Source organism: Dromiciops gliroides, chromosome 2, assembly GCF_019393635.1.
Source record: "Dromiciops gliroides isolate mDroGli1 chromosome 2, mDroGli1.pri, whole genome shotgun sequence".
Classification (NCBI taxonomy): domain Eukaryota; kingdom Metazoa; phylum Chordata; class Mammalia; order Microbiotheria; family Microbiotheriidae; genus Dromiciops; species Dromiciops gliroides.
The window spans coordinates 642,016,906-642,042,053 of record NC_057862.1 but is presented as its reverse complement, the minus strand read 5'-3'; the positions used below and the strand labels follow the sequence as shown (position 1 = coordinate 642,042,053).

Here is a 25,148-nt window from a genome sequence, read left to right as displayed (position 1 = left end):
CCCCAGGGCCCATCTTTTTAACAGCCATGTTTTCGCAGGCTCTGAAGAATATGAGTTTATGGCTACTAGACTTAATATTGCATAAACTGTGTCTTCCCAGTAGAATGTGAACTCCTTGAGGGTGAGAGTTGTTTTGTTGGTGCCCTCTATCCCCAGTATCTAGAGTTATGCCTGGCACATGGAAATAAGCATTCTTTGGTTGGTTCTCTGTGACCTCATTTGGGGTTTTCTTGGCAGAGATACTGGAGGGGTTTGCCTTTTCCTTTTCCAGCCCATTTTACAGATGAGGAAACTGAGGCAAACAGGGCTAAGTGACTTACCCAGGGTCACACAGCTACTAAGTGGCTAAGGGCAGATTTTAACTCAGGAAGATGAATCTTTCTGACTTCAGGACCAGTACTCTGCACACTAGAAGCCCATATAGAAGGAAGTACTTCATAAATATGGATTGAATTCAACTTTACCCATACCTCTGACCAATTCTCCACAATTAGGGCAGGACCAACATCTCTTATAACTCTGCCCAAGGGCAGCAGCTGGAGGACAGACCTAAAACTTCATGAGGTAAAGAGAAGCAGTAGCCTTTGCTTCCAACCAGGCTCTGTCTGTTCCCTGCCCCCAGACCAGCCCCACTGCCTAAGGCCCTTTACTAACCTGAGGGGAAGATGCCCCAGGCAGGGATCACCCCTAAGAACTCAGAGGCATCTTCCTCTAGTTCTCTGGATAAGAGCTATGGAAAACCTGACCTCTGGCCTCTTTGACAGGCTGACCCTAGTGTACCCCCTTGGGGAGGAGGGATGACAAACTCCACTCTTCATCTTCCCAAGGAATGCAGTCCCTCCTGACTGACAGTTTTGCAGGGGGAACTAGGAGCCAGACCCAGATGGGTCCTGGGGCTCAGTTTCAACTTTTCTACAAGGTAGTTTGGGGGCTTTGCTTTAAGATAAGAAGATCCAAGGCACAGAGGGAGAGAGGGAGAGGGAGAGGGAGAGGGAGAAGGAGGGGAGAGAGAGAGAGAGAGAGAGAGAGAGAGAGAGAGAGGGAGACTGGTCTCCAGGGAGTGGACAGGAAGTGGTCAAGTGATGAGCAATGAATCAAGACAGAGCAGAGATGCAATCTGTTTGGAAGGCAGATAACTGTGGCTTTTGTCACAGACCAGGTTTTCTTAACCCAAAGTTCATGGATAGATTTCAGTGGGGGTCTGTGAATCTGAATGGTAAAAAATTATATCTTCATTTTTACTAGCCTCCAACTGAAATTTAGAATTTCCTTCAATCATTTAAAAACATGATTCTGAGAAAGGGTTCACAGGCTTTACCCTAAACTCCTAAAGTAGTCCGGGAAACACAAAAAGGTGAACTACCATGACTAGAGTCTCTCATGAGGCTGTGGGGTTTCCAGATGAGGCAGGAGATCAGGTCGTAGGAAGATAAGACTGGATAAATGGACTCAAGAATATCCAATCACAACCTCATGAAATATTCTCAGAAGCTAAGACAAGACCCTGGTGTAAGGGCCTTGGCTGGGCTGGGCGAACTATTATGGCAGTAGCCTATATTGATATAGAATTTTTTTTTTTTTGGTGAGGCAATTGGGGTTAAGTGACTCGCCCAGGGTCACACAGCTAGTAAGTGTCAAGCATCTGAGGCCGGATTTGAACTCAGGTGGAGATAGAGAGAACCTTACTCTATGACCACATTCACATCCTTGCTCCACTATTTGCTCCCTTTGTCACTTAAGCTCTTGGGGCCTTGTCTGAAAAAACAAACAAACAAACAAACAAGAACGCTGCCCTAACTGACCTCTAAAATCCTTGCAAGATCTAGTGTTATAATTCTATGACACCAGCCAATTGCTTTCATTAGCATGCAGGTTAATGGTCCCTGCTACATTTTCTGTCGCTTTGCCAGTTGGACCTGACACCTACTCAAACCCTCAGGTGGAACCTATAACCCCCTTCAGGAGTCAGTGGCTGGCAACGAGCCAATGGCAAATCCCACCTTCTCTACCCCATCCTCCCGTTCTCACAGGAGAGCTGGTGGTTGGCACAGTCATCGCCACATCCACAAATCTATATAATTTCCATCCCCAACTCTATCTCCCATCCAGTGGTTAGTGCTCTCCTGCTACGTATATCAGAAAGGTCAGAATTTCGGCATGTCACTGCTCAAAGAATTACAAACTCTGTCATACATCGAGGTTGGGATCCTGGGAGTGGCCTTAAGACTTAGTGGGCCCTCTGTAGGCTTCCCAGACCACCCTCAAGACCCCCTCCTGGTCCCCTTCTGCTCGCTGGCACCAGCTCCTGTTGCTAAACAAACACTACTTGGTGGAGGGAATCCAGAGCAGCAAAAGGGGGTGGGGGTTAACACCAATCCACTGGCCAGGAAGGAGACATAAGTCTCCACTTCCAGCTGCCTTCTCCAAAGCCCTTACTGATGGAGACTCATTTTATAGCCTCAAAAGCTACTTTGGGATTTTTCCCAAGGAAATTGGGAAGGGGAGGGGTCAGTGATCAGGTTACCCTCATACTGCAGGAGAAACACTGAAATATAAATCAAGTTAAATGCTTTTGATCCTGGGGAGAGAAGAGGTGCACTGGGTTCTCCCAGAGTGAGGCTCCCCTTTGGCCTAGTAATAAACAGTCTAAGACCTCTGAGCACAGGGAGGTACCATCAGCCTCCAGTCACTGTTCCTCCTCTGTAGAACCAGTGATGGTCTGGGGAATGTCTGCCCGTGTGGTCTGAGCAGGCTATAGTTAGAGGCTTCTGGGAGCCCTGTGCAAATTCCCCTGTCACCACTCTCTATTCTACTCTCTGCCCCAAGATACATGTGAAAAGACACCTACTTGTGGCTCTGAGGTCGGCACTCTCTGCATCTGGGCCACTCAATTGGCATTGGTCAGAGCTGGGGATGACCTCCTGCACTGCCCTGCTGCTTCCGTCCACGTGGTCCGGCACCCCTGGGCGTATGTCTATGTCCTTGACAGGGAGCTTTGTGGTGATCAATGTCTCAAGGGAAGAGGAAGACACCTGTAAGAAAAGGAGATGATCAGTATCTGAATGAGTGAGAAAGCATCTACTAAGTTACTAGGTTACTATGTCTTGGAAAGTCCAGCATATGAATGAATGAGAAAACATCCACTATGTGACTTGGTTATTATGTGCAAAGCACTGTGATACAAATAGAAAAAGTGAGATAGTACCTGCTCTCAAAGAGCTTACATTCTAATGGGAAGAGACACTGTATCATTAAAGTTCAGCCGTAGGGCATCTGATAGCCCTGAAGTGCTAAGAGTGAAGCAGAGGGCAGCGTGCTGGCCAGGCTCAGGGGTCCTTAGATCACCTCAGGCAGGTCAGATAACAGTGCCAGGGCTCTGCAGGGCTTAGAGTCAAGGCAGGGGGTAAGGCCTGGAGGACCTTGGGAGGCAGGGGCAAGGCAGGTGTTAAGGCTTAGGGGTCCTCCATCTCCCCTGAAGGAATGGTGTGGGTGGCTTCTGCCTCATTAAGCTGCAGGAAGCATCCAACAGCCCAGATAGAGTCTGGGCATCTGGGGCCAGGGGGAAGAGGGACAGTGGAAGTGCCACTGAACTTGGCCAGTGGAAATGGGCTTTCCTTTCTTCCTTCGATGACTCACATTCTTACAGTGACTCCAGTTCATCAACGAATCATGGACTCTAGAATAGGAAATGTCCTCAGAAACCTCAGCCCAATTTCTTCATTTGACAGTGAAGTGAAATGAATCTTTCAGATTCATACAAGGGAGTCTGGTAGACCAGGGACCCCTTCTCCATCACCACACGACCCCCCAGACATCAATATATTAATTGTACAGTCCCACAGATGCACATGGCACAAGATACCAGGATGGAAGAATCAGCAGATATTGACTGGGCACCAACTGGGCACGGGGGATAGGAATTACTAAATTTCCTTGTTGGAAGGGAGCTTGAAGGTCAAGCTAGAAAGAGCCATAGCTGAATAGGAGCCACCTCAGCAGTGCCCCTCCTGACTTCTGTTTGGGGACCTCCGGGCCCACAGCAACTCTAAGATTATTAGAAAGCTTTTCCTTAAATTGAGCTTAAATCAACTTCCCGGAAGCTCCTTCTGCTTGTTCCACGTTTTGCCTTTTCATGCCACACAGACAAGAAAAAGCCAATCCCCCTCCATTACATCATCTTCTTTAAGAAGCCTTTCGGGATACTTTCCAGTTGTGAGTGCACTCTCACATCACTTTGTGATTATTTTGTTAGATCCTGCATGTGTGTTTGAACATGTCCAACCCTCTCTCCTCTGAGAGGATGCCTTGAGGGGAAGAGCTCTTTTACTTTTGTATTTGTATCCCCAACGCTTGGCACTTTCCCTCGAAGGAAAAGAAAAGGGAAGGCTGAGCTACAATTCTGGTACCTTCCCTCCGATGATTATCTCCAATTTTCCCTGGATGCATAGCTTGTACAAACATGGTTGTTTGCAGGTTGTCTTCCTTAGACTTCCTTAGACTGTGAGATCTTTGAGGGAAGGAACTGTTTTTTGCCTTTGTAGCCTTAGCACTTATCACAGTGCCTGGCAAACCACAGGCGATTAATACATGTCTGTTGCCCAACTAGAGCTTTTTTTTGATGTTTAGTCATTTACAGCTGTATTTGATTCTTCCCGACCCCATTCAGGATTTTCTTCGAAAAGATACTAGGGTGGTTTGCCATTTCCTTCTCCAGCTCATTTGTCAGATGATGAAGTTGAGGCAAAAACAAGGTAAGTGACTTGTCCAGGGTCACACAGCTAATAAATATCTGAGGCCAAATTTCAACTCTGGAAGATGAGTCTTCCAGACTCTTAAGTCTAGCGCTCTGTGCACTATGGTGCCACCTAGCTGCCCCAGACAAGTACACAGTAGACACTTATTAAACACTTGCTACTTGATTGATTGCTTGTCCCTGATATAAAGGAGTTGCGACCTCATTGAATGAACAACACTGATCTCTCTCTCTGTGCATGTATGTGTGTATATATCAGTTCAAAAATATATATCAAATCAAATCTATAATATATATTTGTCAAATATCTATCTATCCATTTTTCTAATTTGATAAGCAAGGTAGTGTAGTGCATAGACCACTGTCCTTGGAATCAAGAGGAGCTAGATTCAAATCCTACCCGAGACCCCACCCAGCTACAGGACCTTGGACAACTTACTTATTCTCTCCCTGCCTCAGTTTCCTCATCTGTAATATGAGGGGGTGGGACTCAGTGACTTCTAACATCTCTTCTGGCTCTAAATCTTTGATTCTACAAACTTGGGATATGAGTTGGTAGATCTCTGGCCAGGGAGTCAGGAGAGCTGGGTTTTGGTTCTAGCTATGCCATTTGCTCGCTGTGTGACCTTAGGCAACTAGCCTGCTTTCTCTGAGCTTCAGTTTCATTATCTATAAGCTGGGATACTAACAGTTGCCTTGTGAACCTCACGGTATTGTTGTGGGAGTCAAACTAGATGGCATCTGTGAAAATGTTCAGAGAGTTCTTACTTATTCCTCTGAGCTTCCAGAAGGAAGAGATGAGGGAGGAGGAGATAAGCAGGGCTGAGAGTTTTCCTTTCCATTAGAATGATTTGTGTGTTCAGAGATCAGAGACCTAGAGCCACACTCTAGGGGCCACACTCGTTCAGCTCCTCTCTTTTTACAGCCAAGGAAACTTTAACCCAGGGAAGTAAGTGACTTTCTCAAAATCACACTGCTAGTCTAAAGTGTCAGGGGTGGAGTTGAGTTAATCTAGGTCCTCAAACTCCTGAGCCAAGGTTTTGTCATTAGTCCTAAATTGTTTCTTATTAGTTTTACAATCAATCAATCAATTTATTGTTGTTCAGTCATGTCCAACTCTTGGTGACCCCATGGACCATACTGTCTGTGGAGTTTTCTTGGCAAAGATATTAGAGTGGTTCACCGTTTCCTTCTCTAGTGGATTAAGGCAAACAGAGGTTAAGTGACTTGCCCAGGATCACAAAGCTACTAAATGTCTGAGGCCCAGCACTCTATCCACCCACCCAAATCAATCAATAAACAAGGATTTATTGAACATTTACTGTGTGTTAGACACACTGTCTTTATACCCTTCTTTCATTAGATTTTGAGCATCTTGAAAACAAGGTCTACATGGCATCTCTTCTTGTATCTCTAGAACCTAGAAAAAGGGTCATGCATGTGGTAGGTCTTTAATAAATATTTGTTCAGCTGAACCCAATAGATCCAAGGTGCTTGGCAAAGCTTTACGTGCTAATAGCGTAATTGCTGGATTATAAATGACTGCCATTAACTTGACTACCAATGAAGAGTAATATCCTAGAAATACCACTGGGTTTCAAACTGAAGTCTGATGTGGGCAACTCTATGACCTGGGGAACCTCAGGCAGGTCACTTCTCCCCGGTGTTTAGCTTACTCATCTCTAAAATGAGAGAGATTGGGTTAGATGAGTTATAAGGTCAATTTTAGCATTACATCCTGTGATTCTAAGAAGCTGCCACCAAAGGAGAGAGCGACCTTTCCATACCGGGGCAGAAAATCTTCATTAGTGGCTGTGACCCCAAAGGAATCATTCACCTTGGGGTGAGTCACTCTAAACTCAGCTTGTTCTCAGACAACAGAGGGCAGTGATATTGTCATTCAGTACTTTCTATTGTGTTTGACTCTTATGGTTTGCCATTTCCTTCTCCAGCTCATTTGACAGATGAGGAAACTGAGGCAAACAGGGTGAAGAGACTTATCCAGGGTCACACAGCTAGGAAGTGTCTGTGGCTGGATCTGAACTCAGGAAGATGAGTGTTCTGACTTCAGACCCAGTGCTCTATCCACTGAGCTGCCCCATAGGCAGCTGATATGACTCCATTCAAAGCCTTCCCTTCCTGTTAGGATGTTTGTGCTCCACTGATGATGATATAGGCATTATATGGCTGTTCAATTACATCATATTGATATCTCTGTTCCACACTGGACCAGAGATTCCTTGAGCACACTCTATTCTTTGGTGAGCCTTATAACAAAAAGTTCTTGACATCTTTTTTTCTTTTTCTTTTCTTTTTTTTTTTTTGTGGGGCAATGAGGGTTAAGTGACTTGCCCAGGGTCACACAGCTAGGAAGTGTTCAGTGTCTGAGACCGAATTTGAACTCAGGTCCTCCCGAATCTGGGGCTGGTGCTTCATCCACTGTGCCACCTAGCTACCCCTCAAGTTCTTGGGACCTTAGGATCATAGAATTTAGAGCTGGAAGGCAGCTTAGAGAGACTACAACCACCTCTTTTGACATATGAGGAAAATGAGAAGTGACTCATCCTGGGTGATAGTAAGTAACGGTGCTAGGGATGTGAACCCTGGTTCTTTGGATTGGAGTCCCCCGCTTTTCCTCACTATACTGCACTACCTCAGCTGTCATCAGTCATAAGAAGAGTAGTATTGTTGAGACTTGATTGTGCTTCTTGGAAAGGGGAACTGCAAGTGGGGAAGGGTAAGACTGGGAGGAAGAAAAGGAGACAAATTAGGAAGCCATTCTCTACGGGACTTATTTGGAGAGAGAAGGCCCCTTGGCGATCACCTGCTCCAGGGGGTTTTGACTGTTTTTGTGCTATTGTCCCCTTGGGTAGGCTGGAGAAGCCCAGGAAACCCTTCTCAAAATCAGGTTTTTTTTTTTGTTGTTTTTTTTCAGGGCAATGGGGGTTAAGTGACTTGCCCAGGGTCACACAGCTAGTAAGTGTCAAGTGTCTGAGGCCAGATTTGAACTCAGGTACTCCTGAATCGAGGGCCGGTGCTTTATCCACTGCACCACCTAGCCACCCCTAAACCAGGTTTTGAAATGCATAAAATAAAATATAAGAACCGGGATTCAAACCAGGTCTTTTGCCTTTGAATTTAATGTTATTCAATAATGTGGCTGTTCATGTCTCGTGGCTGCCTCTTTCTCATAGCATACATGCCAGGTCAGAGCCCAGAATGAGGTGGTAGTACTGGGAATACAAAGGAAAGGTCTTTTGCTGGAGATATTTCAAAGGAATAATTGGCACTGAGAATCAATATAATATGGGAGGCTGTGAGGGTAGTGTTGTTTGAGCCTGGAGGTGAGTGACTGCTAAGCTCCGGGCAGGGTTTCTGGGAGTGGACCAATTGAAATAGTGCAGGGAAGTAGGTTCAGGGGACCGGGGACGCCCTTCTTCCTGATTTATGAGTTCCAGGGCTAGGGTGCCTGTATAAAAAGAAACTTCATGTTGATCCAATTTTTTTAGGGATTAGCCCTATAAAAGCCGAGTGCCTAAGTGAGATGGATGGGACATGAATTCTGCTGGAAAGCTCTTAAGACTCAATGAGCCGCACATGTGAGCAGACATATAAATTTACCATTCGTTTCCTGGCAAGGTTTAATTTATGGAATCCATATGGAAACGCTGCACGGGTTGAGCCCTTCATAAACCCTGGGAGTTCTCTGGCCAAAACATTTCACCTGGCTCCAGAGAATGGGTAAGTCTGGCTGGAGCCAGCCCTCTCCGGCCATCCGTCAGTCAGTCATTCAACAAGCATGGATTAAGTGCTTCCTATGTGCTAGGCATTGGCTGCTCCCAAGGCCTGTCCCATTTCATCTTGTGAAACTCTGCCAGGTGACTTTAAGGAAAGCCAGGCATGGGGTTTTACCCTCCGTCCCCAACTTCGTTGTGAGTTATAGCAGCGACTCCTTCCACACCCGGCTTGGTGGGCTTTTTATAGCATGGTCTAGAGTCAAATCAGGCAGCAATGTGCAAAACCCCATAGAGAACGGGGTGGGAGGGAAGGAGATCAGCACCAGTGCCCAGGCTTGGCCTAGCCTTGACCCTCTGTCTCTGGATTGGAAGAGGGAAGCCTCTCTTTCACTTCTCCCTACAATGTGTCTGTGTTCTCTGGCATGGGGAGAGAGCCATTCCTGTTTAGGGGGGCCAGCCAGGATCTGAGAAAAGCCTCCCCTTTCCTGGTCTATGTGGGTGGGAGCCTGAATATCCATAAACCCTGAGAACTTCTTGGCAAATAGCCCATCCTGAGGGGGTGGGTCAGTGGGTCAATGAAAATTTACTGACCCCCTTGCCATAGGCCCAGTGCTGTGTGGGATACAGGAGAATAAGATCTATAAGCACAGAGCTGGAGGAGAGATGAGAGATCATCTAGCCCAGCCTCTTCATTTTACATATGGGGGAAATTGAGGCACGGAATTTAGAGACCTGGTCTGACACATGCTGCCTCTTGTCTCTCCCTCAGGGTGACTTGCTGCTTCATCAAGGTCACCTTGCCTGCCCTGTGGGCAACATCTGGTTGGCAATTGGTGGTAGAAATACCGTGGTAAATGATGGGGATGGAATATTATTGTGCTATAAGAAATGACAAGCAGGATGACTTCAGAAAGGCCTGGAAAGACTTGTATGAAAGGATTGTATTGTGAAGTGTGTAGAACCAGGAGAACGTTGTACACAGAGACAGCAATGCTGTCTGATGAAGAACTGTGAATGACTTGACTATTCTCAACAATACAATGATCCGAGACAATCCCAAAGGACTATTGATGACACATACTATCCACCTCCAGAGAAAAAACTGATATGGATGGAACAGACCAAAGCAGGCTATTTTTCACTTTCTTTCATTTTTTTCTTCTTTTAATCAAGTTTCCTTGTACAACATGACAAATATGGTAATGTACATAATCATACACATATAACCCATATCTGATTGCTAGCCACCTCAGGGAAGGGAGAGGGAGGGAGGGAAGGAAGGATAAAAATTGGAACCCAAAAATATGCATAAAAATGTTTATTACATTAAAAAAAAGAAATGAGAACACTACCTTCTAAAGGTGTGTGAAGAAGCAGTGCTACATAACACCACTTGTTATTGGTCCATGCACGGTCTTCACCCTCAGGGAACTTACAGTCCAGGCACACACAATATCCTGCTGAGTACTCCTTCCAGTCTTTAGGAATCTCTAAAACCACTGGATGGTGAAAGTTGGGTAAACACACATAATACTCGAGACCAGGATAACAAAGGCACAGAGTCACTGCCTTGTGGACTTGTATGGAACCTCAGAGACCACCAAGTCCAAGTCATGGCTGAGCAAGAAAACCCTTCCACAACCTACTGGACAAGCCATCCTTCCGGCCTTTGCATCACAGATTTCTGCAAAGGGGACCCACTACCTGCCTGCTCAGGCAGAGCCCTTCTAGTGTCCTGGTGGCCCTTTGCTGGACACTGTTCATTTCATGCTTATTGAGGCCCTTCCTAAAATGTGGGGCCCAGGACTGAACACAACAGCCCTGGTGAGACTTTCTGTAATATCCCAAACAGGGAGACAAAAGTGCTCGTTGCACTGATCTTCCTTAGGTACAAGTCTGACCATCTCACCCACCTATTCGATAAACTCAAGTGGCTCCCTATGAACTCCAGGATCCAATATACAATCTTCTGGCTTTTAAAGCCCATCGGGAGCTGGCCCTCTTCCTACCTTGCCAGTCTTCCCATCCTTACGCACCCCCATGGACTCTGGGAACCAGTGATTCCGGCTTCCTCACCCAGGATGCTCCATCTTCTATCTCTCAGCATTTTCACCAGCTGCCTCCCCCATGCCTGGAATATTGTACCACCACCACCACCTGCTCCTCCTCCTCTTCTTCCTCCTCCTCCTCCTCCTCCTCCTCCTCCTCCTCTTCCTCCTTCTCTTCTTCCTCCTCCTCCTCCTTCTCCTCCTCTTCTTCCTCCTCTCTGTTTCCTGGCTTCCTTCAAATTTTAGCTGAAATCCCACCTTTGGCAAGAAGCCTTTCCCAGTTCTCCTTCATCTTAAATCCAATTCGTGCACAAGTCAAGACCTGTGATGTCATTGGTCCTCTTTGAAAACAAAAGATGAACAACAACAACCCAAGTATGAAAGAGCACCTCACGGGTTGTTGTGTAAAGCAGATGAAACCACACATATAAAGGGGGACTGCAAAACTTAGGTACTCTATAAACCTGAGTTATCATTATTATAAACATAAACAGCATCAAATAAATAACATTACTAATATAAATCTCTAATTCCTTTAACTAATTTCATACACTGTGGTTTTCTGGTGCCTTCACTATCTCGGTCTCCTTGCTCTGGACACACTCCAGATTGCAACATCCTTCCTGAGATATGGGGATCAGTACCGAACACAGTATTCTAGGTGTGGTCTGAATGGGGGCAGAGGACGGCACGGCTGGGGCCTCCCTAATCCTGGACACTATGCCCCTAGTAATTCAGGCTAGGATCTCATTAGCTTGTTCTGGGCAAAAGACTACATTTTAAAAGAATAATAATAAACAACTCATACTTATCTAGCATTTTAAGGCTTACCAAACAACAAGCCTAGGAGACTGTAAAAAGCCACAGCAGACATTTCTCCCCCACGCTGCTAACACGCTCGACCTTCTCCCCACCGGGAACACGGAACAGCTATCCTCTGTGTTCTAAGGCAAACACTCTGTCTTAATTTAAGATATTACTCTTATTCAGAAATGGAGAGGTGCCCTCTTTCCCTTTTATTGCTGGCTGAAATCTATGTCAGCTCAGAATAAAGGCCACAGTGAGCCAGACAGACCAGAATTTTCAGAAAAGATGCTAGATAATGATATTATTCATCTTATTTACCCGGGTACTTAGCCACCAGCTGACACTTTCGGGGTCCTTACCAGCTGAAAAGAGAAGGCTGGGAGAGGAGAACTCTGCCAGGGACCTTAGAAATCAAAAGGTGTTCACAGTCCACTAGCAAAAGGACTAATGATACTTTCCAGTTATCTTCCAGCCTTCCCAGGGCCTTTCTCTGAGTGCTGTCTGGTCATTATCTGATTCATTCCCCATCTGTTCTAGGAAGTAGGAGAGAGAGGGGCTGAAGGGTGGGAGGGAAAGAGACATATGATTTCCATGTGCCTGATGGGGAAACAGTCCTAGCAGAAAGGGGTATGGGCATAGTCCTCATGGTACATGGTAACCATTGCAGCTAGGACAGGGAAGAAGATCTGGGGTTCTTGTCTACATGGACACTGCGTCTGGAAGCAGATGGGTTACTAGGGAATCCTGACTCTTCTGTTACTTGTGTGTTCTTGGAGAAGTCTCCTCTCCTTTTTGGGGGGCAGGGTAGCTGGGTGTACAGTGGGTAGAGTGCTGGGCTTGAAGTCAGGAGGACTCGAGTTCAAATCCAGCCCTAGATCCTTACTAGACATAATTGAACCATCCTATAATTGAACAAGAGCAAGTCCTCACAAGCCTCCCAAGATCGGAAACATCTCCAGCATTATTATTATTATTATTATTTTGATGGGCAATTGGGGTTAAGTGACTTGCCCAGGGTCACACAGCTAGTAAGTGTTAAATGTCTGAGGCCAGATTTGAACTCAGGTCCTCCTGAATGCAGGGCTGGTGCTTTATCCACTGTGCCACCTAGCTGCCCCATTTCCAGCATTTCTAATGGCCAGTCGGTCTTTGCTTAAAGATGTCTCCAAGGAGAAGGAATCTACTACCTCTTGAGAAAGCCCGTACCATCTTTTTTTTTTTTTTAGTGAGGCAATTGGGGTTAAGTGACTTGCCCAGGGTCACACAGCTAGTAAGTGTTAAGTGTCTGAGGGCCGGATTTGAACTCAGGTACTCCTGACTCAGGGCCGGTGCTTTATCCACTGCGCCACCTAGCTGCCCCCCAAGCCCGTACCATGTTTAGGATGTCTTCCTTTCTATCAAGCCAAAATCTGCTCTTTGAAACCTTTACCGATTGCTTGTGGTTCTGACCCTCTGGAGCCGAGTTAGAGCACAAGGCTCATTCCTGTCCCATGGGATAGCCTTCAAAGACTGGAGTAGGGGCAGCTAGGGGGTATGATGGGATAGAGCACTGACCCTGGAGTCAGGAGGATCTGAGTTCAAATCCAGCTCTTAGATACTTACTAACTGTGGTGACCCTGGGCAAGTCACTTTACTCCATCTGCCCTCCTAAATCCCCAAACCAAAAACCACAACCTCAATTATTTCCTCCTTAAGTCTTGCCTTTTCTTGGCTAAACATTCTCATTTCCTTCCTTTGATCTTCAAGGGACATGATTTTTGAGGTATCAGAAAAGGAGAGGAGTAGAAAGCGACTTGGCCTTTGGGTAATCAAATCTGGGGCTCCAGGCTTAGTTCGACCACTCCCTACCAACTCACCATCTCATCCTCATAGAACTCTAGTTTTAGGGATGGAAGGAAGAGTAGAAGACAGAAGACCAGACCAGGTCACAATCATCGTCTGCCTCTGTGACAGGGTTGGACTGGATGAGCTCAAAGACTCAGCCTCCAATACCCAGCTGCCCAACCGGATGAAAACAGTGGGAAATGTTTCATAAAATAAATAAAATACAGTAAAACATGGATAACACGACATATTTGAAACTAAGTAGATACGCAGCCCACAGGGCTGTTGATGTACGGTTTAGGTCCCCATTTCTATTTGGGTTCGACCCCAAAGGTCTCTCTCGCCCAGCGTGATGTGGTAGAAAGAAATCACCATTTGGAGTAAGAGGACCTGAGGTCAAATCCTAGCTGGGGCCAGTTACTGCCTTGAGCCACCTTGAATGGGTCATTTCCCCTGGACTAAGGATGGTGGGTTTCTGCATGGGTCCAATGAGGGGGTGGGACTAGCTTCCAAGGACCCTAGAGGCTTCAATGTTTCCTGCTTACTTGAGCACAGAGCGAATGAGACCAAGGTCAGAAGGCCCCGATCCTCCTCCTACGGGCCAGTTTGCTTCACTCTGTTCCACAGCCTCAGAAAACACCCTTAACCTTGAACCAGAATAAACAAAGGGCAACATGTTTGAGATAAGATTAAGTGTGTACATTTTGTGCGAGAAAGGATAAGGTCGCTTGTGGTGCCAGGACTAGCTGGCTGGTTTGGAATGGGGGAGGTTGTGAAGAAATGCTTCTTTTGAGTCAGGAGGCAGTGCGGAGTGCTGGGTAGAGAGAGCCCTGGGCTTGGAGTCAGAAAGACATGGGTGCAAATCCTGCCCCCGGACCACCTGTGTGACTCTGAGCAAGTCAATTAACCTCTCAGGGCCTATTTTCCTCATCCATCAATGAAAATAAAGACAACAAAAAACAAACACCTCACAGGATGTTTGCAAGGATCAGATAATAAAAGTAGAGCTTTTTGTAAACCTTAAAGCCTTAGGGAAACATAAGGTATTATTGTCATTCAGGGAGGGTGGGGAGAAGAAAGTAGGAGTTTAGTGCTTAAATAGTGAAAAGACATACAGTACAATCAGAGGAGCCAAGAGGAAGTGAAGAGTATGCTCTGTGGAGTACCTTGGGAAGGCTCAAGTGGACCAGCAGAACAAAGGGGAAACTGAGCAAATTTCCTTGAGAAGAATAGAGGGGAAGGGAATAACAAACATTTATTAAATGCCTACTATGTGCTGGGCACTGTTAGAGATGTACAAAAACTATTACAACACCCTGGGAGATAGGTGCTGTTATTATCCCACTTTGCATTTGAGGACACTGAGGCAAACCAGAGGTTAAATGACTTGCCCAGCGGTCACACAGATATTAAGTGTCTGAGACTAGATTTTGAACCAGTCTTCTAGGACTCTGTGTACTGTGGTGCCACCTAGCTGTGAGAAAGGTAAGGAGATCCTATCCTCACTACTTCTCTTTTGTCATCATGTCTTTCTGTCCACTTCCATGGTAAACACCTCGGTAATTCAGGTCCTCATCACCTCTGATCAGGCCTATTGTAACATCTCCTGATCGGTCTCTGTCCATCCTCTGTTCTCTCCTCTCTCCAATCCTTCCTCCCCATGGCTGCCAACCTGATCTTTCTAAGACACAAGTGTGACAATGTAACTCCCTGCTCAGAAGTCTCAGTGGCTCCCTACTGCCCCTAAGCTTCCATTTCCTGCTTTATTTCCTATTGCATCCTTTCACTGCACCAAATAGCTGGTCCTTGAACTTGACATTCTCCAGCTTTTTTCTCCACATTCACACCTGCAATGTCCATGTCTGAGAAGTGCTCTCTTCTCAGGGCTCAGCTCCCGTCTGCCTCCTCTAGGAAGCCTTCCTGACATCACACAGCCTCGCCCCTAACTCATACCATCAGTGCTCTCCTCCCTCTTCCAATTCTCTTATATTTAGCCACCTGACATGTTTTAGTCTTCAGAATGTTAAGAGCCTTGAGAGCAGAGAACATGTTCTGGTTTCCCTCATCCACTCCTCTAGCCTGGTTCTTTTTTTTTTTTTTAATTTTTTTTTGGGGGTGAGGCAATTGGGACTTAAGTGACTTTGCCCCAGGGTCACACAGCTAATAGTGTTATTGTGTCTGAGTCCAGATTTGAATTCAGCACCTCCTGACTCCACGGCTGTTGCTTTATCCATTGTGCCACCTAGCTGCCCCATAGCCTGATTCTTTTTTTTTTTTTAAATTAATTAATTAATTTTTGCCTGGTTCTTCCCAGTTATGATCCCACTGATCTTTTTTTTTTTGTTTTTTTTTTTGTTTTGGTGTGTGTGTGTGTGTGTGTGTGAGAGGCGGCAATAAGGGTAAGTGACTTGCCCAGGGTCACATGGCTCTAAGTGTACAAGTATCTGAGGCAGGATTTGAACTCAGGTCCTCCTGAATCCAAGGCCATTGCTTGATTCACTGTGCACCTAGCTGGCCTGGTTCATAATAAATGTTTGTTGAAGCCGAATTATAATGAGAGGCTCTGAAAGAGAGGCTGAGGAAGGCAGTCTGGGACAGTGCAAGAATGCTGGATTCAGAGCCAGAAGATCTGAGTTTCTAATCCTGATTCTGTACCTACTTTTTGTGCCTCCCAGGCATCTTATGAAGGGAGGAAGGGGGTACAGAGGAACGAGGGCAGCATCATGGATATAAGATTCTTGTATTTGAATTGAAAGGAGTCTTGGAGACCAAATAGTCCAAGGTCCCTTAACCTGATGTCTGAGAACTTGGTTTTAAAATTATTATGTGTGTATATATATATTATCAATGTAATATCAATATATATCAATATATTATATGTAATAGGTAGCAATATATATTTCTATACATATATTACATATAATGTATTGATATATGCAATGAGCTGTACGTATATTATATATGACATATATATATTGATATATAAATATATTGCTGATTGTATTTCATATAATAAGTTTCCTTTGTGATCCTATTTTTATTTATGCATTTAAAATTATTTAGAGAAGGGCTTCCAAAGGTTTCATGAGATTGCCAAAGGGGTCAACAGGCAATTGAACAACAAGCATGTATTTTTTTTTTTGGTGAGGCAATTGGGGTTGTGACTTGTCCAGGGTCACACAGCTAGTAAATGTACAGTGTCTGAGGCCAGATTTGAACTCGGGTCCTCCTGACTCCAGGGCTGGTACTTTATTCACTGTACCACCTAGCTGCCCTGCAACAAGCATTTATTAAGTATTTAGTATGGAAGAAAGGGGCACAGCTAGGTGGCTCACTGGAGTCAGGGAAACCCGAGTTCAAATCCAGCCTCAGCACACTTATTAACTGTGTGACCCCAGGCAAGTCCTTAACCTCTGCTGCCTTAACCCACTGGAGAAGGAAATGGGTGAACCGTTCAAGGTATCTTTGCCAAGAAAACACCACAGACAGTTTGTTCTGCAGGGTCATGACTGAACAACATGGGAGAAGACAATAAAGAAAAGAAAGGAAGAAGGTCCTCCCTCCCAACCCCTATGCCTCATGGTGGTGAAGGCCAGAGCAGGGCAAGGAAGGAAGGATGGTTGGCCAGAGGCTTCTCCTCAAAATGCAGGACCTCGCCAGTGGAGCAAGAGGTGGGGGATCTTGCAAGGGGAGAAGGTCTTAGAGGTAGAAGGGAGACAAAAAGGTTAAGAACTCCTATTCTAGCACAACTTCTCTTTTGTTAAAGATGAAGTAACTGAGGTCTAAGGATGGGGAGTGATAGCTCATAAGCAGCAGAAATAATCATTCCAGCCCAGGTCCCCATGACTCCCAAACCACTGCTCTCTCTACAATACATAGCCAGTCACTTACTGCCTGTGTGACCTTGGAAAAGTGACCTGACCTTCGGGGCCTCGGTTTTCTAAATAAACTGTTTGGGGGGGGGGGAAGGAAATGAATGAAGAAAAAAGGCTATAATGAGCAGCAAGAAGAAAACATGGACTGTCACAATGAAGTTATTTAAGCGCAGAAAATGGACACTTCAGATCTATTTTTTTTCCTCCCAAGCAAAACCAAGCTAGTGAAAAAGAGAGGCTCATAAATAAGTCACTGACTGGCTTCAGGTACCTAAGCTAGGTACTAGGCAAGGACATCAAGACAGTCTTCTCTATGTCAAACTGGGCACTGTAACTGAGCTGCGTATCCAACATTTCCTCCCATTAGCAAGGGATGTCAATGCCTTGCTCCACAGGGCCAAACTGATCATGTGATGCCTGCCGATGACTTCCTCTCAAGGGCTGAGGAAAGGACTACAGACAGGGTGGTCCCAAGGCTGGGATCTGAAGAGGAGAAATCTTGTTCTTCTTTTGGATGGTGGTGGGGGGGGGAGGGGGGAAGTGACCAGAGCGAGAGAGCTAGGTCCCTTTGTTTGAGGCTGTGCTGGGCATTTGGGGAACAGGCTGTCTCTGGATGGGCTCCTTCTAGTCCCCAGGCTAAGTAGGAAAGACTGCCTATTTATCACTCTCAGCCATGTGACTTAATTAGAACAATTCTTTCCTGACATGCAACAAACCTGACCTCTGGGACATGGACCAGCTCTCAGGAAATACCTGGCAATCTCTGTCCCCCCGATTTCATCTGACCTTCCCCTCCACGCTCTGCTGTCTGTTTCCATGGAGTCTTTCCCTAGTCCAATATACTCCCACATGTTGGCATCATCTTCTTCTAGCACAGTTCTCATTAGGCTGCCCCCTCCTGCTCATATTGTCAAGGCCCTTGCACTGACTATGAAATCAAGTCAGTGCTTCTTAGTCTAGCATTTGAGGTCCTATCTTCCTTTGTTCACTCTAGGTGGCCCAGGGGATAGACGAAGTTCAAATTTGGCCTCAGACACTTAAACAGCTGCATGACCCTGGCAAGTCCCTCTACCTCAGTTTCTTCATCTGTAAAATGGGGATAATAATGGCACCTACCTCCCAGGGATTTTGCAAGGATCAAATGAGATAGTATTTGCAAAGTGCTTAGCCTTTATATGCCTGTCATTAGAATAGGCACTAATAAAACGCTAATTTCCTTCCTCCTCATACTCCAGCCCAAACTGGACTATTATGCCACTCCCGGTAACAACAGTAGCTCTGAAGGAGATGGTACTTTAATGTTTATAAAGCGTTTTCCATCTAGCACCACCCTGAGAGACAGGTCTTGCCAGAATCCTTGCCTCAAACTTACAGATGAGAAAGGTGAGGTTCAGAGGGCTTATGGGACTTACTCATGGTCCTACAGCTAATAAATATGGGGAGTTGGGAGCCTGGACCAGATCTCCTGACATTTCTTTTCACGGATGCCCGATGTGTCTCACATTTTTCTTCTTCTCTACTCTTTATCCCATCTGGAATTCTCTGATTCCATTCTTCCCTGGCTTCTAGTGGTTTATGAAGGCATCTTCTTCCCCCTACTGAATTCTAGTAGGGTATTAGCTTCCTAAGGGCAGGTACTGTGATTTGTATTTATAACCCAGAGCTTAATAAATACTCCTTGACTGATTCGATGATATTTGAGCCGCCTTACGGGTCTCCCTCCCATTCATACTCTCCAAGTGCCTAGAAAAGCTACTTGTTGTATTTGTACCCCCCCACCGCCCCGTGCCTGACACAAAGTAATTGTTCAAGAAATGCCTGATGAGTCACAGATGTGGTTGTTGCTTTCCTTTCTCTTTTCCTCTGATCCTTCAGGATGATGGATCAGTTTGCTTTCCTAGCTTTTGTAGTCTGCTGGGCATCCTTCAAGGCAGGGGGTGGTCTTTGAACCAACCTAAATCATCGAATGTCAGACCTGGATGAGTCTCAGCGATTCCCCGAGTCTATCTTGAATCCACGGGGACCTAGGTTTTCCATGCTTCAGTTCACAGTTAAACACCTGGGGCATCTAGGTGGCCATAGTGGAGAAAGCACCAGTCCATGGGATTCAGGAGAACCTGAGTTTCAAATCTTTCCACAGACACTTGACACATGTAGCTGTGTGGCCCTGGGCAAGTCACTTAACCCTAATTTGCCCCACAAAAAACACAAACCAAAACCAACCAAAAAAACCTAACCAACAGAGTTAAACAACCTAAGCCAACACAGCCCAATGGAAAGTTGTCATTTCTGGGGACAGCCTCCCATTAAAGTAACTGGCAATTGGCATTGGCAAACCTTCCCAAATAGCTGCCAGCGTCTTTGTTTATTCATTCCCTTGTTAGAGGAAGAGAAGGAGAGGAGGGTTGGGGCAGCTTTCATCCAAGGTGGGGATCTGGTGGAAACTATGGCACCCAGGTTGTTTCTTTAAAAGGGACATCCACTGAGGCAGTTTGGGATCCTCCTGAAGGAACCCTGCCCTTCCCTGTTTCAGCATGCCTTCTGCCTTCCAGAGTCTCCATGAAAATGCACCATACCCCAGGTGGTGGCACACCCTCAGGCCCTTATCTGTGGAAAATCTCAGCCTCAAGCGATCCAGTAGCACCAGAGCTCACTCAGATTAGCCACAATGGGGCACAGGCTAGGCACAGCAGGGCAGGAGAGGGCAGGTGCGGCAGGTGTGGAGACTAAGCAATGATGGAGGAGGAAGGAGAGAGGACTCCCATTTATAACCTTCCCAAGAGCTCTGGTTGCCTTAGTCCCTCCCCAAGTGACTGCTATATGCCTCTGGGATCTTGAGAGTTAGATCTGGAGAGGACCCTCATCAGTGACTATCAGATCATTTCCTGTGGTCCCTTTGGGTAGAGACCCCTGAATGAAATACTTCCTCTGAGTCACATGTGGCTAGAATAAACCTCTGGGGTGAATATCACTAAGTACAAGTGAAGGTCCAGAGCTTTGACAACAAACAGACATCACCCCAACTGCTTGTTCTGAGGCTCCACCCCAAAATAAACCAATGAACAAGCATTTAATAAAGGCTACCTATGTGTCCGGAACTGTGCTAGGTGCTTTGGCTATGAGTACAAAGAATGAACCAAATCCCTGCTTGCAATGACTTATATTCCAATGGAAAAGACAAGTACATATAACAAATATAGAGTGAAGATCTATGTAAAAAATGTCCAGGCTAAAGTAAAACTAGGCAGCTGATGGTTCAGTAGCTAGAGTCAAGGAGTCAAGAAGACCTGAGTTCAGATCCAGCCTCAGACACTGACTAGTCATGTGACCCCTGGGCAAGTCACTAAACCTCTGTCTGCTTCAGTTTTTCAGCTGTAAGTCAGCTATAATGGCACCATACCTTCCAGGGTTGATAATAATAGCACCTCCCTTGCAGGGTCGATGGAGGATCAATGAGATATTCATACAGAGTTCGGCAAACTTTCAAGTGATACATATATACATACACATACACACACACATACATACACACACGCTAGCTTCTGCTTTGTTTAAACCTCATATTGGTCATGTCAGTCAGTCAGTCAACAAGCATTTACCAAGGGCTTACTATGTGACCTGTCATCATGACAAGCACTTCGAATACAAAGAAGGGCATATGCCCTCAAGGAGCTCATAGTCTAATGGGTGAAGGCCACATGGAAACAAATATATTATATACAGGATACAGTGGAGATAATTAAGAGAGGAACAGCAGAGCTAAATGCTGGGTTGAGGAAAAAAAAGATCCAGGTTCAGGTGGTGGCTTTGCCACCGGTACATTAAAAACAACACCAAGCTGGGAATCAGGAGGCAGTCTAGTCCTGGTTCTGCCACCAACTGGGGACTTTGAACAAGTCATTTCCTCTCCTTGAGCTCACCTTCTATGAAATGGGGAATAATGTTACACTGAGGATGAAATCTCAGGTCTAGTTCCCATCCCTCCCTGGCTCCTGTGAGGATCAAATGCTATAATGCACAGGAAGCTGTTGGCAGGCTATAAACAGAAAGAAACAGAGGAATGCAAGGGTTTTTTGGTTGTGTGTGTGTGTGTGTGTGTTTTAAGCACAGTGGAAAAGAGAGATGTCAAGACCAGAAGTGTTTATTTATGAAGCCCTGCTCTGGGCAGGAGAGTTTATCCTGAGAGGGATCTTGGTTATAATCTTAAGAAGAGAGAGAGTAATTGGGGGGCAGGGCTTAGGGAGAGGCTGTCACCGGGAGACTGAGCTTAATTGCTTCAGCAAAAACTGAAACCGGGAGCTACCTTCCCCAGCTGGCAGCAGCCCCCACCCACTGTCCTCTGGGGAGGAGCGTCTGCGTCTACACCCGCCTGCCTCATCTGTCTGAGTCACTGGCAGTTGTCACAGCTTCCGGTGAGGAAGTCTCTGCTGGTCCTGCAAATCTATGTGGGTTGGGGGTGGCTGAGGCCCCAGCATCCTCAGCCTGCCTAGGAGGCTTCTCTTAACCTTGTTTATCCCATTCTGGGGCGGGGCCTTGTGGGCTCTCTCTTTTTTTGGTGGGATGACAAAGTGGATAAAGAACATTTCTCCTCCTCCTCCTCTTCCTCCTCCTCCTCCTCCCCTCCTCACTGCTCTGATTGAGGAGGCCCTGCCCTCTCTATCCATCAGCACCTAGCAGTCACCCTACCACCTCCCCGTTCTGTTCCCATGTCTGACAACAAAGGCCCCCTGGAGCTCTGCTCCCCAACCCATTTAGAGGCACCCCTTCTTTTGGGAAGGCCTGGCTGGAAACAGTAAGATAATAAAGTTGGGAGGGGCTAGAGAAGAGAGGGAGGGAGTGAAGGGACAATGTGGTAAAATGGCAGGGTTGGGGGGGAACCCATCATTTGAAGTGAAAAGACTGTGCTCCTTATTACCTGTGAGATGAGAGCCAGCTTGCCTTTGCTAAGGGAGTTTACATTTCCATTCCTGTAAAGGGGAGTTGGATTAATGATACCCACCATTCCTTACCGCTGAGCATCCTAGGATTCCAAGTCGATTCTCTAGGACTGAGCGTAATGACCAAGGAGCTCCCTGCTTGTCCCAAATCCCATTGACCCTGGAGGATAGTACAGGAGGGAGGCTTCGTCTCCCAAATCCTCAGCACAGCCTGATGTGGGATCTGAAGGTGGGCATGCCTCCTGTGTGTCCCCAACTAGACCGTATGTTCTTTGAAGACAATTATGGTATCTTACACATCTTTCCCAAGAACATTATTGTACTTATGAAACCTGGAACTAATCATGTAAACAGCAATGAGAGTATTCAGTAGGGAGTGGTGTTATAGGAGGAAGGAAGCTGCCAACAGCAGTAAGAGGAGAGAGTACATTGGATTCCAAGCCAGAAGACTCTTGAGACCTTGGACAAGACACTCGCCCTTTTGGAGACTCAGTTTTAGATTTCTCATCTGAAAAATGGGGGGTAAATGAGATGTGCGGACTACCTAATAACATGTCTATAGTATTTAGATTAAATACAGATGAAGAGAAACTTGGAGGAGGTAAGGCTCTGCCAGGGTCACACAGTTCATGAATGACTGAGAGAGGAATTGAACTCAGCAGTTCTTGCCTTAAAGGCTATCTCACTTCCTACTATACCATACTGACTCCTTGTTTTCTATGGCCCATGCTAGCCAAGCACAAGATGGTGCAGGAGCTAGAGTGTCAGACGTAGGACTCAGGAAGAACTCAGATATTGATTTGTTGTGTGACCCTGGGCAAGTCACAACCCCTCAGTCCCCTTTTCCTCATTTATGAAATGGGGATTAATAACAGCACCTGCCTCCCAGGGTTATTGTAAGACTCCGGTGAGATAATGTTTGTAAAGGATTTTTCAAACCTCACAGCACTAGATAAATTCTTGCTATTATGATTATTAAATCCTGCAATTTTATGAGATGTCATCAGCAACACGCAGCCTGAGGGAGGTATGCAGAGAAGGGTGTGGGGAAGGGGCCTGGTTGCTGGGCAGCCAGCCCCAGTCCCAGCCCCGTTACCTTGGTGACTGGAAGAAGAGGGCAGGGCAGCCTAGCTGTCGATTATAGGAGGCCACCTGAGGTGTTTGGGTTTTGTTCTCTTTAAATACCAACTCACAAGGCTGCACCTTGCTCCTCATCTCCCTGCCTGCTCTCCTGAATCACTTCCAAGTGATGCAGCAACAGGCTCCCCGAAAAGTGCAAGGCCCACTGGGACCACCCCAGCTTGCCACACTGGAGGAAGGGTTCTGCTTCCCCGCTCACTCTTCCTCCCCATTGCCCTCAGGTCGACTGCTCTTTTCAACACTGAGCTAAAAATGTTCGAAACTGGGAAATCCTAGGGCATTTCACATCTAGGGCTCCAAGGGACTTTGGAGAGGGCTTCAGAGCCTTCTGATATCACGTGTATACTGAGTTATTTAGATGCTGTTCCTCTCTCATTAGAATGCAGGCTTCTTAAGGGTGAGGGCCCTTTTGGCCTTTCCTTGTATTCCTATCTCTTAGCACATTGCAAGCCTTACATGTTTGTTGACTGACTTACTGAGTGGTACAAGTGGAAGAGACTTTGAAGATCATCTCATCCAATGCCCTCCCTTTACAGAGAACAATAACAACTCCCATTTCTCTGGCTTTTAAAGGTTTTTATAAAGCAATTCCTTATTACGATCCTGTGAAGCCAGTTGAGCGAGTGTCTGAACATCCATTTTACAGATGAGGAAATTGAAGCTATGACTGGTTAAGAAATAATTATTAACACAGCTAGAGAGTGAGGAGGAGTCAGAATCCACGCCCAAGTCCTGACTCTAAACTGAGTCTTCACTCTGTGCCAAGCTAAGGTTGGGATGCAAAAAAGGGAAGTGACCTGCCCAAAGTCACACAGCCAGCAGATGGCAAGTTGGAACTCAGAACATATTTTCTTTTATTCCCCCTACCTTGAAGTACTAGGTACTAATGAGATGATGAATAAAGCAATTAGGTTGAAGAGGTCCAGCCTTGAGCATCAACCAACCCAAGAATGTGTGTGTGTGGAGGGGGGGAGGGGTAGTCCCTAGATTGAGGAGGGCTTCCATGGAAATCCTCCAAGGTTGTGGAGCTGGTCTCTGAGCCAGGGAACATGCTTCTGCCTCAACCTACCCTATGAAAACAAAGGGTTCTAGATTTAGAACTAGAAGGGCCTTCAGAGGCCATCTAGTCCAACCCTTTCATTTCATAGAGGAGGAAACAAATGACTTGGCCAAGGTCACACAGGTGGTATGTCACCAAGTCAGGATTCAAATTCGGGTCCTCTAACTCCTAACTCATCTTCCCAGTCTGCTTTCTTCATGTATCTGGTTCTGAGCGTTCTGAACTTTCCAAAAGATCTAAGAACAGTAAATTAAGGAAAGCAAGTATTTGGCTAGTCAAGTCAACGGACATTGGTTACTATTAAATTAAATTTTGCCAAATACAAGTCACAGGTAAGTATAATCTTATCAGATGAGCAAATGAGTGAGATACACAGTATCGTGACAACGAAGGCATCTAGCTGAAATGCTTCCATCACAAAGATAGCAGTAGCACCTCAAGGTCTATTTTCAAAACTTTGGATATTCATTTGTTTTCCTTTCTGGTCATTGTAGCCTTTATGTTTCTTTACTTTCTAGGACAGGGCTTTGGAGTAGCCAATCCAGGTTCCCCCCTTCCTCTGCCCTGGGAGGAAAGGGAGGCTCCCCCATTGCGTAGCACTTATGCAGCTTGGCTTATCCACCTTCCATCCCCACCCCAGCTCCTCGTCCTGGAAATAGCACAGTGGGGAACATGAACAAAACAGGAGGCTATATCATAGGATTCAGCTTCTAAGATGGAGAGCTAGAAAAGATCATGAAATAAAGAGGGCAACAAGGTTAATGGAAAGTGTTCAACTTTCAGTCACGAGGGGACCTGAGTCTGAATCCAGTCTCTATGCTTACTGTCTATGTGATTGTGGGCTACTCATTTGACTTGTCTGAACCTTAATTTTGTCATACAAATGTCCCAAATGGAAGTCCTCCTCTAGAATATTATCAGTCTTTGGTAATCTACCTTTTGCTTAATGAACCTCTGTATTAAGGAA

General features: G+C 45.9%; 1 protein-coding gene across 5 annotated transcripts in view; it reads right to left on the bottom strand.

Moving 5' to 3' along the window:
* The window catches only part of GSE1 (Gse1 coiled-coil protein), an 819,103-nt gene that overhangs the window by 448,786 nt on the left and 345,169 nt on the right, over positions 1-25,148 (bottom strand). For all 5 annotated transcript variants that reach the window (XM_043980768.1, XM_043980766.1, XM_043980767.1 and 2 more), the window contains exon 2: positions 2,849-3,032. In XM_043980768.1, the coding sequence (XP_043836703.1) occupies positions 2,849-3,032 (184 nt within the window). The remainder of the gene's footprint in view (positions 1-2,848; positions 3,033-25,148) is intronic.